This window comes from Pteronotus mesoamericanus, unplaced genomic scaffold (genome assembly GCF_021234165.1).
Source record: "Pteronotus mesoamericanus isolate MK-2021 breed Mesoamerican mustached bat unplaced genomic scaffold, CSHL_Meso_final scaffold_167, whole genome shotgun sequence".
Lineage (NCBI taxonomy): Eukaryota > Metazoa > Chordata > Mammalia > Chiroptera > Mormoopidae > Pteronotus > Pteronotus mesoamericanus.
This window is the reverse complement of record NW_026555308.1, coordinates 40,543,067-40,555,337: the sequence shown is the minus strand read 5'-3', so window position 1 is coordinate 40,555,337 and position 12,271 is coordinate 40,543,067. Positions and strand designations below refer to the sequence as shown.

The 12,271-nt window shown below is 41.5% G+C and overlaps 1 protein-coding gene across 2 annotated transcripts in view; it reads left to right on the top strand.

The window, feature by feature from the left end:
- MAN2A1 (mannosidase alpha class 2A member 1) overlaps positions 1-10,863 on the top strand; it is a 162,314-nt gene extending 151,451 nt beyond the window's left edge. The window contains exons 21-23 of one of the 2 annotated variants that reach the window (XM_054589984.1): positions 6,244-6,354; positions 8,184-8,332; positions 8,527-10,863. In XM_054589984.1, the coding sequence (XP_054445959.1) occupies positions 6,244-6,354; positions 8,184-8,332; positions 8,527-8,557 (291 nt within the window). In that variant the 3' untranslated portion in view covers positions 8,558-10,863. Of the gene's footprint in view, positions 1-6,243; positions 6,355-8,183 lie in introns of both variants that reach the window. The other variant, XM_054589985.1, reaches the window with a different exon arrangement.
- The last annotated feature ends 1,408 nt before the right edge of the window (positions 10,864-12,271 follow it).

Below are 12,271 nucleotides of genomic sequence, written 5' to 3'. Positions count from 1 at the left end.
ATCAGCTTTCCACATATGCAGATTCCTAGCTTCTAGTTGATCCTTGAACAATGGGGATGTGAATTGTGCAGGTCAGTCGGACTGAGTGGGTCACCTGAAAAAAATGTGTGTATATGTGGACCCATGGAGTTGACACCCACATTGCTCAAGGTGTTGACTGTAATGTTAGCCTTCAGGTTGGATTCCAAGCGGGACCGGAGGTCTACGTGGCTTGTTTCTGTGTAAGCATTTTCTTTACCACCACTTGATAGCAGTTCCATGATAAATTTGTCTGAGGACCACCTTGGATTGGTAAGAGCACATCTCTCTTCCAGCCTGACCTCCTTCATCAGCAGCATAATGAGGATGTACCTGCCTCCCCATCCCCTCAGCCACTGTCTAAAGGCTCTTCAGTTCTACACGTCAGCTGGCCTCCCTTACTCCTCACGGAGAAAGGAGTTACGGGCTCCAAGAATAGGCAGAGAGGCCTGGGGGCTGGAATGTGCTCATCCACTGAGGTGGTTCAGTTCCAACTTCCGGTCCTCAGAGTCACTGTGTCCAGATCACACTAGGGGAATTTTAGAAAAAGAGATTTTTACAAATTTCCTAAGCTGTGAGATTCTGATTGTGTAGGTCTGGGGTGGAGAGCCAAGGACTTAGGAATTTTTTAAAAACTCTCAGATTGGGAAACTAAGGGCTAGAGAGATTAAAGGATGAATGAGTAAGTAAGTAAGATGAAAACTACCCACAATAAATGGTAGGCTCAAGACCCACCCCCTGGTCTTTGAATCTGACTGCTGTATGTTTCCTCAGAGTGTAGTATTGGACTTTTTAAGAGTTACTAAATCTCTTAAAGTACTTTTTCAGGAATTATTCTATGTTGGTAATGAGTTTATGTTTTTCTATTAGCCTATGTAGCTTTTCTAACTTCTGTATGTTTTGGGGAAAAAATAATTTTATGTCATACATTTGTAGTCAAATGAAGAAGGAAAGGCCAGCTCGTGAAACCCTGCCTCCCAGCATGCCATGCGCCCCAGCATGTGCCAGCGGCGCCCTAGGAACCGATATGTTAGGCTTCTCATCCTTAGGCCAACCTCCAACTCTCTTCTCTGTATCACCTCCTTTCCCTGCCCTATCAAGGAGCTTGAGATATTAAAAAAGAAGTTTCTGAAAAAGTTTGAAAACTGGAACAGGATCACCACTCAGGTGCACTGAACAGGAAAGCTTTGTTGTCAGGAAAAGGTAACGATTAAGAGAGAAAGGAGTCTTGGCAGAGAAGATGCTGGAAGAATCTCACGGGAGGAAGGATCATGGGTCAGGATTCTACAGGCTAGAATTATAGGTGCTGACATTCTGGGGACAAGAGCTTGAATGAGCGGTTCAGCTGGGCTTCACAGAGCCAGTCTGCCTTGAACACTGATATGTGATTCAACTATTGTTTTTTCCAGATTGTTTCCACTGCTGTATGTTCAGCTGTATTTGTATTTATTTATATATGTATATATTTACATCTGTATCTGCCTTTATATCTATATCTATGTATGTTTAACTCTGTTCTCTTTGGAATTTCTTTTGATTTGTGCTGAACTGTTTCTTGCAAATAGTTAACCAATCATTTTAACATCAGCACTACTTATTGAGTAAGATTTTCTCTTCTGACTTATTTACACCACCTCATTCTTATAGAAGGCAGTTTAAAGTTTTTGCTTTATTTTGCCCTTCTTAAAAGAATTGATTGGTGCTTTATTGATCTCCCTAGCTTCTGGAAAGGTGAAAATTGTGGGAAAAAATCCTCTTTGTTGTACATATCTAAGAACCACTATTCACCTTCCCTTTTCAGTCATGTTATCTTGTTGATCAAAACAGGGTAACTGTTATTGGGTATTTTAATGAATGCCCTGGAAAATGAATTTCTGCTGGCTATGTCATGTCTCGGGACTTACAACACACTGTGCAATTGTCTCACCTTTCCAGCTGTCAGAACTCACTGAAGTATGAGTGTTGTTAGGCATTTTCAAAGCATCCGAGTGGGTTGGAGAAATTTTCTCACGAGGCGTCTAGGCATGCCTCCATCTATACACACTCTATACAGTGTCTGAGGAGGGTTGGGGTTATATTTCTCCTGGAGAATTGATCAAATTTATAGCTCCTCTCATCCTCAGAAGCAAATGTGTACATATATATTTACTGTCATATTTACTGTTATACTGATTTGTGAACCATGTTACTGATAAGCAAATTAAGTTTCTTTTGGTGAGAGACAGCAATAGTGTAACTCTTACATTTTGAGCTCTCATGCACTTCAGTAGAGGAATATTTGCCTATATTTCCTCTGTTCAGTAGAGGTAAGACTATCATGTATGTGTGTAATTCTCAGATTGGCCTTAAATTATGTTTGAAATAGGACAAATGGTAGGTTGTAGACAATTAGAAATTACAGTTTCTAAAGATTACTTTCTGAATTTGATATATGTTTTGATAAATCAGTGTTTTAGCTCTGTTGGGTCCATTGATTAAATACTCCCTATTAGCAGCCTCATATTAGAGGGGGGTCTCCTTGAGTTTATAGCCTTTTGTTATATTATGGCCGAAGTGGTTCTCCCTTTTCCTCTCCTAGCCGGCATCTGTGAGCACCGATTCACAGCTAGAGCAAAGGCAGCAGGATGGATCTGTTAGAAACCCGGACTTTGGAGCCAGACTGCCGGGGCTTGAGTGCATCTCCTCTACTTGCTGTTTGGGTGGCGTAGAGCAAGCCACTTAATTAATTCTCTGAGTCCCAGTTTTCGCATTCATAATGCGACCATGATACTGAAACCCACCTGTGAGAACTTGTGAGAAGTAAATGAGTTGATGTTTGTAAAGCATTTAGAACAGCAGCACGCGTGAAGGAAGCGCTGAGTGCTTGACAAATGAAGGTTCTCAATTGCAATAGTTACACGATCAGTTGTGACTATTACTAGTAATGAAGTGAAAGTGTCGGCACATATTTTTATAAATTAGAGAAAGTTGAAGTTTATTGCCAAAGTAAATCTCAGTGCTATTTGACTTGTATGCCTTATATGCTTTATCAATAATTCCTCAGATTTCTCAAAAACAACATACCTAACACTGTCTCTATAGCAAGCATTATGCTGAGTGCTTTACACGAGTGTTGTTCAGCCCTCACAACAACACTGTGAAGGCAGGCATTACTGCACCTTGTCTTATAGAAGGGGAAACTCACTGACCCCGAGAGGATAGGTAGCTGTCGAGGTCCCTGGGCCAGTAAACGGATGTGCTGGGAGGCAAAGCTCTGCATCTCTGACTCCAGTTCCCCCACCCAGAACCTTATCCTGCCTCCTGCGTGGGGATGAGAGGGGGGCGATAATGCAGAAAATGTTGGGGAACACACTGCCTTACTTCTCTTGTCTACTCAGTGATAATGGGACACCCATGGAAGGATACACGCACCAAGCGTACATAGAAAATGATCATGAAGGGTTAATGTAGAGTCATTAGAGGTAATTGCTATTTAAGTATGAAAGAAAATGCTTTGTGATAGGGATGTTCCTGTATATTTAAATACAGTAAGGCAAGCTTGTATACCACCTACTTTAAATGTAAGATGAAATGAGGTAATCCATGAAAAGCATTCTGCACAGAGTCTGGCACAGAGTAAATGCTCAGTAAGTGTTAGCTGCAATTACTGTTATTGTCCCTATGGTTGGCCCTTGATCCTCAAAGGGGCTGTTCACAAGTCTAACCTAGTTCCTGGAATTGTCAGAGGTTAAGTGATATGCACAGAGTCACATAACTGGTCTGTGGGGGACCCAGCCCTTGCCTCTGATCGAGCTTTCTGTAAGCCTGATGGCTTCATTCTGCCAGCAGACCCTGTCCCCACAGCCCACCCAGTTCCTGGAGAAGTCCCACAGGCCCCACTTAGTCTAGGAGATTCATGTTGGTTTATCCTCTGAAACAAGTTCTGTAAGGGATTTTCCCTGTGCGACCCTGGAACATCCAAGCCTGCCTGTGGAGATTCAGCTGCAACTGTGATCTGAACTATTTTACAAAGACACTTGGTGTGTCGCTCACCTAGCACAGTGCACGGTGCAGTTTCAGAACTCGTGAGTTTTCTTCCCCACACCCTCCTCTTTTTTTCTGAGGTCCAGATATTATACATTAATACATGTAAAAACAAGTATTTTAAAATCTGTCTTCCTCTCGTGGAGCATACAGTGTGAGACTACGTGGTATTTTCAGTGGGTTGACGCACACTGTGACTCCATGAAGGAGGGAGACATGCATAAGCTTCGTTTTACTGGAGACGAGGGGACTGACGCTTAGGAAAATTAAACGAGTATCCCAAGGTTTCACACTTGGCACGTGCCAGGGTTCTCTTTGTTACTCTTCTGGAGCTTTTATGTTTATTATAAATGACTGATTTTCATATGTGCCATTTTCATGATGTGTTGAGACTGTGGAATTTACAGAAATTTTATTAGAAATCTTTATCCTGTGATTTAAATTTCCTATATGTATCATGCGGTGTCCTGCAATGACTCAGAATTCCTTAAATGACTTTTTTTCTCTCCCTTCAAACAAAATCTTAGCAGTACCAGGTTGCAAAATACCAGTGTGAAATGTCATAAAACAGGTTATCCCAGCCAAGAATCTGAGGTGAGGACGGCATTAAATTGTTCAGGCACATTAAAATCAAATCAGTGGTGGGAATGCTGGCATCTAGTCAGAAAAGATGTCTCTGTAGCACATTAAAAAATCGTATACCCTGGGGAGGATGATCGAGAACTTGGGTGCATTTGCACCTGTGGCCACAGAAGAGAAAAAGGAAGGGATCCTTCTCATCACAGTGTGAGTGTCGGGCAGCCCGCGCCCTGCTCCAATAACCGCACATTTTCCCAAGGAGTTTTAATTCATTTTGTGTTATTATCTTACACATATTCTCCCTTTAGGAAACAAAATCTATTAAGATGATTGCAATTTAAAATATTCAAAGACTTGAGCTACTCATGGCACTATTGCTTAAACGGACACAAGAAGTTTTACTGCAAGAAGGTATATACAGGGATAGCTCAGAGATATTGCAGGTTTGGTTGCAGACCATCACACGAAAGTGAAAACCACAGTAATGCGAGTAATCACATGCCTGCTTTTGTTTTCCAGTGCATAACAAAAATTATGCTTACACTATACTGTAGCCCATTAAATGCGTGATAGCTTTTGTCCAAAAAAAGGTACAAAGCTTAATTTAAAAATACTATACCACTAAGAAATGCTAACCAATATCTGAGCCTTCAGCAAGTCGTAATCTTTCTGCTGGTGAGTGTCTTGCCCTATTAATATCAAAGATCATCACAGACCACCACGACAAACATAATCATGAAAAAGTTTGAAATATTTTGAGAACTACCAAAACATGACACAGAAACGCAAAGTGAGCAAAGGGTGTTGGAAAAATGGCATCAATAGACTTGATCAACACAGGGTGGCCACAAACCCCCAATTCATTTAAAAAAGAAAACATACCTGCGAAGGACAGTAAAGCAAAGTGCAATAAAACGGGTTATGCCAGTACTGAGCCTTGTGGCTGACGTGTCATGTTTAGTGTTTCTTTCTGTGCCTGCACGGGAAGAACTTCTGTAATGTGAATTTAAAAGATACATCAAGCTAATAAATGTGGTCGGCCTAGCAAGTGGCAAGCGTGACTAGTTCAGATGTCTCTTTTATAAAAATAATGAACCAATACCTTAAAGACTAAAAATGTTAATGCAATTAGAAAGAGTCAGGATTCAATGAAGAAGCATGTTTCAGTTTCAAGGGGGACGGTACATCATCATTGGTGACCGGATAAGGACTACGTTTAGGTGTGCATTACAAAGTCTTACCCACTGGTGGGGATGACCAAGAACTTTATTCAACTGACGTACATGTTAAAAATAAATAAAAATGAAATGCTTTATGTGAAGAAACTTGATAAAACAGTATGGAATATGTGCACAAAAGGAAATCCAAATCCTCCAGAACTGTAGGGAAAGCGAGACATGAGACTACCTAATAAGGAACCCAGAACATAATGCACCTGGCTCAGTGGAGAAGGTGGGCGGGCTCAGTGAACATGGAACCTGAGGGGAAACGCCATTTGTCCGGCTTCACGGCTAAGTAAAATGAGCCTTTGTGGCTTGGGGATGCTGACATCAGTGAAGTGTGCGGTAACGACAGTATTTGTTTTAATGTCACTGTGCGTGTTGGCACTCTGCTCACCTGCAGGTGGATGGCAAGCCTTCCGATGAGGCCGCCTTGATCCTCCACAGGAAGGGATTTGACTGCCGCTTCTCCAGCAGAGGCATGGGGCTGCTTTGTTCCACCACCCAGGGAAAGGTGAGCCGGAAAGGTGTTTGCTTGTCAAGTTAGTGTGCTTTGAAATCCTAACTTTCTGACAATAAGATAATGTTTCATTGCCCCTTCATTGATTTGTTCCCCTCTGCTGCAAATTAGCTCAAGTCTCCGCACCTTAAGAAAGCACGTCCTCGGCCTTCAGTCTCCTCTCCTTGTCAACATCAGCATGCGTGGCCAGAACATGGGGATATTTGAACACAATGCTCTCATTGATCTTAGGCCTTCGATTTCCAAGCTACAAAACATCCTCTCCCCACCCCACCCCTGCATTTTCTCCTTTCTTGGATATCCTCAAGTACAATCTAGTTCAGGATGGAAACCCAAGTCCTGTGGTGGCCAAGACGAGCTTTATATTAAGTGAGTGGGGTTGGCAGTGGAGAAGCGACAGGAGCAGTGAGACTGTAGCCAGTGGGGTAATTCAACCACCGCCCCAGGGCAGCTGTACTTAGCTTCCCTCAGTTGTTTCCCCACACAGCCATGCAGGTCTAGATTTTCTGTGAAGCCAGATTGGCACATGAGGCCACGTGGTGCAGGCCAAACAGATCCTCAGGCTGACCGCTGCCCAATGACTGCCCATTTTTTATTTCTCTTCAAGTTGGTCTTGCTGACAGTTCCATCAAGCCGCTTCTTGGAAGAAAACAAACCTCCAGTCTCTGCTTCTGTCTCAGAGCTGTAACCCAAAGAATGCAGTTGGGCTGGTTCTAGTGCCCAGGCGGGTCTGCCCCCGCGCCCCCCCCCCCCCCAGGCAGCTCTGCTGACCCAGCTCCTCTCCAGGACCTCATGTGCACACGGTAGACCTGGCTCGACCGATCTGCCTTCAGTCCTGTAAATTAGCTTGTACATAGGACCTGAAGAGAAGAGAAAATGCAGTAGGCGGCCTAAATTTACACAGATAAGCTTCTCCAGTTCGTTTACCTCACCATTCATGGAGTTGGTGCTAGGAAAGCACTGATATCTATTATTTTTTAAAATTATATTTGTACCTCTACCTACCCTATTCTTGATCTGACTATACTTGGTCATGAGCATTTGTGTTCAGATACTAAGGCTTTGAGTCCTAAGGGGGCTATAATGATCCAGAGAGGCCTCTTCATACAACCTCCCCACCTTACAAACGAGGCTTATGGACATGATGAGCCTTCCTTGTGGCAGGCCTCTGTCCTGTCTCTCAGCTCCGCTGGAACAGGAAAAAAAAATGATTGAAAACCACCCGTGTTGGGAGTAAATGTTGACTGAAAGAGGATGGGAATTTTTTAAAGCTTCTTGGCCCATAGGTGTCCCTATTTTGTATTGACAAAGTGACCCTGCACTTGACACATTCTCAAGCAGTACAGAAAAGGAAGTTAGGCCCTGGCTGGTGTGGCTCAGTAGATTGAGTGGGGCTTGTGAACAGAAGGGTCGCTGGTTCTATTCCCAGTCAGGGCGCATGCCTGGGTTGTGGGCCTAGTCTCTGGTTGGGGGCGTGTGAGAGGCAACTACACATTGATGTTTCTCTCTCTCTCTCCCTTCCTTTCCCTCTCTAAAAATAAAATCTTTTTTAAAAAAGAAATGGAAGGGAGTATAAGTTGCCCACTCCTTGTTACCATTTTTCTATGCTCGCCCCCTGCCGCCCCCCCACCCAGGGATGGGTGGTTTGTATGTTCAAGCCTGCAGAGGTGTATTTCATATCCCTCCCCTCCTCATTAGTTTACTTCAAAGGGACCTCAAACATGCTGTTTTACTCTCTCATTTTTCACTGAAGATACAGCTGTGTTACTAATCTTTCTTCAAAGTTGATCTAAATATGCACATTTTTATCATTTACTTTTTAGATACTGGTACAGAAACTTTTTAACAAGTTTACTGTTGCAAGTCTCATACCTTCATCATTATCCTTGATGCATTCACCTCCAGACGCCCGAAATATAAGTGAGATCAACTTGAGTCCTATGGAAATCAGCACATTTCGAATTCAGCTGAGGTGAACCTGGCTTTCAAATTTGGATTGGGAAGCATTGGCTTTTATACACTTCTTGGTTTAACGTGCAATAAAGAAGCACATTGTTTTAGCTTCTGGCTACTGTGAGAACATGAATTCTGTGATTTTTTTTAACCAGTACAGTAAAAAAAAGCCATGCTATAAACTTATTTGTTTATTTGTTTGTTTGTTTTAAGTTCCTTCCATGAACCATCCCCATTGGTATGATTGGTATGAATCGATGCAACAAATGAAGAAATGTCTAAGGCCAACCTCTCAACAGATTGTATCTCAGGTTAAATACTAACTAATTATATCTGTGTTGGGGGTTGTGAAGAGAGTGTTATGAGTATTCATGTTGCTGATCCTTTGTTAATTTAACAAAAATGCCCGTTTTTACCAAAATGGAATAAAAAGCTGGTGGATAATAGCTAATGGCCAAAATGGTTGCAATCATTCATACAAGTTAGAAGATTTTTGTGTGTTGAAATATGTGGAAAAGTGCAATCCATCAACCTTCATGACATATATAGTTGATTTTCATACCTTTTTCTAATGTACCATTTAACCCTTCCCTTCCTACCCTTTGTAAAGTATTTCCAGAAATATCAGATTTTGAATCATTCAATAGTAGAAAAAGAGGCATATTTTCATTACTTGACAATGTGGGATAGGTGCAATTTATTCCATTGTCGCTAAAATAGAATAAGCAATTGCATAGGTACCATAATCTACTTAGGTACCACAAGGTATCTTTTTACACAGCTCATTTGAATACAGATGTTCTGAGAAAGGGTTTTCTATTTTAAAAATACCATATCAAAATAAATGTGCCTTATTTTTTTATAAGTCTTGTTAAATCTTTTAGTGTCCATGTTACTGTTTGGGGAGGAGGGGAGGAATTGGGGCAGGGAAAAGGGGTGGGTACTTTCTATGACACATAAATTGTATAATTTTTGCCTGACAATGCTGGCCACATTCTGATCTGTTTCATTAAATTTGTGGTGATATTATTCTAAACATTTTGACTATTTGAATGTACTGAGATCTCAGAAAACAAAACAAGGGAAAAAAATATTATTAATTAAAATATGCTGCTGCCAAGGAGACTGCAACTTGAAGCAAGAATTCTGTAATGTGGAAAATTCACAACCTGTTTTCATTTCCGAGGAGTTAACCATACTGAAGAGAGAATGCTTTAAAATAGACCCTGTTTTGAAACTTAATTATACGTAGCTCACCGTGATTTATCATATTAAAGAATATGTCTGTTCAGTGAGTTCCAAACTCTTGTATGTGTGTGTAACCTCAAAGTGAAGTTCCAAGCCCATGTGCCATTACAAGACTTTTGATAAAATTTATTTGAGATCATTGTTAACATTAAAATAAAAGCAACATTAGCAATATTTAGGGTATTCAGTTTTGATATAGAAAGCACTGAATGTGTACACTTTGATTGTTCTCTTTGTGTTAAATAGATTATTATCGGACTTCACACTTCCATTTACCTTCTGTTATTCCAACATCTTTTTAGAGAAATTAAAACCGAATTTCTCTCTTATCTTGTAGTCCGATTAACGTCTGGATTTTAATCAAGACGCAGCTCCTGAGACTATTATGTTAAATTCATAGACTTATTTTGCCTTTAATAATTAAGGAAACAATACTGGTGTTGATAAAGATATTAAAAGGGAGAAATTTCATGCAATAAACATGTACTGTAAGTTTCCTTCCTCATTTTGGGGGTGGGGGGATAACAACTAAATAAAGAAACAACCACTTCCCTTTTGTGGACGTCTGCAGATCTTAGGATTGCCAGAAGCAAATTCCAAGAATAAGATCAGTATTTTTATTGCATCTTAAATGTAAAACCTTCCTATGGGAGTCTACTGTGTTCTGTGGTTAATTGTTCTGGAAATTCGGATCAGTTGAAATAAAAAATCTTGATGCAATAACAGTGGTTTTGCCACTTCAGTTGTTTAAGGTGGACCTGTCCCATGTCAGTCGGGTCTCAGTCAGTGCGCGTTGCCACCAGCTGCTCACAGGTGGAGCGGGAATTCTCTTTAATGAGTGAGTTTCTGCTTTTTATCTTCAGACTAAATTATCAGGGAAATAAAAAGAGGATGCTTTTGCTTTGGGCTGTGGTCAAGAACTGACTAACTCATTTGGTGTCTCCAGCACACCCTAAAAACCATACACTTCAGTTGTGATCTTGGTGGCGTATGTGTGCCTAGGTTTTATTACGTTTATTGTCACAGATGTTCAGTTGACCAAGTAGTTCATCACTTTCTCCTATTTTACTTTTTGGAAATTTTAATTTGGGGTTATAACTTCAGTGTTTGAGAACTCAGCATCCTTGTTTTCTACAAATACTGACTGAAATAAAATGCTGTAAAGTGTGTTGTAAAACATTGTGATTACCTTCCCAGGTCTTTGTTGTACTTGTGCTGAAATGTTTTCACATTCCTTTGTCTGGAAGAAAGTCTTTGCTTTCATTTTGATTATGTTGCTTACCTTGGAATCAGTAGGTTTTGATATTTTCTCTTGGAAGATTTTATATCTTTTTGGGAATATGTAATATAAGATCTCTAATAAAAGATAAATCTTATCATATACAGAGTCCTCTAGAGTAGTTCTTAAATCCTATTTTGTACACAAAATACATCAAAATACTTTGAGGACTACAGTGAAGTATTTGAGGGCCTGCTTGTTCCTTTGTGAATGAATTGCTCCTTCTTCAGCCCAGTTCTAGTTAGAAAAGACAGTTTTGGAGAGCAAGTGGCAGACATGGTGGCGGTGAGTTTCCCATCTAGGTCTGGGCTCACCTTTGAGATAGAAATCTAGCAGCCTTCCCAACAGCCTGGTGCCTGCGGGTCCTTCTGAGCCACTTAGGAGGGTCAAACTGTGTTAAGATTCCATGTATTCCCCGACAGTGATGAAGAGGAGAGTAAGCTAAGACATGAGCTGAGGTGGCCCATGTGACCAGTACAGAATGTAAGCTGGGTTGGAGGACTGGGACCCTGGAGGTGCCCCGCCAGTCACTGGCCCAGACGAGCACACAACTTAGTGTCTTTGGGGGAGCTCCGTCAAAGCTAGGAGCTGGGGGAGGGTTAGGTGTCCTCGGGGTGTGTATGGGTTAGCGAGGCAAACAATACCAGACATGCTAACCAGGAAGTTTCAAGTTGTTTTGGGTGACATACGTAAAGAGATTGATCAGTTTGTAATCTGTATATGCTGAACTGTAAAAACCTAGAAACATACTAATAAAAATTGGATCAGCAGAAAATGAAAATTATCTTCAGATCCATAATACTTGATTACCAACTTATCAAAAATAACTTGAATATTATTTAATTTAGGTGAGCATGTGTTCACATGCCTCTTTCAAGCCTGTGATAAGATACCAGCTAAGGGGGTTGTGACTTGGTGGTTAAAGGGGGGTCCAAAGCGGGGTCAGGGAGACCTAGTAAGGCCATGCTCCTCTGATCGAAGCAGAGCACAAATGCCCGAACAGAGGTTGTAATGGACGAGACATCTTCAGCGTACCCCGGCTTGAGTCAGCAAAAACGGGAAACGTATTATCCCCGGGAACAAACGTTCAAGGGTAGTTCGAGAACACTTCAGATACAGCCGCAGCAAGCATGAGATGACGTCGTCCAGGACCTTTCTCTCTCGGTTTTGCTTTCCTTTGAGTTGTTCTCATTCTCAGACCAGGACTCTGCATATCTGATGGCAGGGTAGCTTCCAGCAGACCCACATTCACATCCAGCCAACTCAGGGACCCCAGTGGAAAAAGAGCACCTTTTTCTAATTTTTCAGCAAATGTCCTGGGATTGATGTCTCTGGCTGTCATCTGGCTAAGGGTAGAGTTAGGTTCAAGTAAATCACGTCGACAAAACAAATGAGAAATAGCCCTCCTCCCACCGCCTCTCCCAGTAGCAA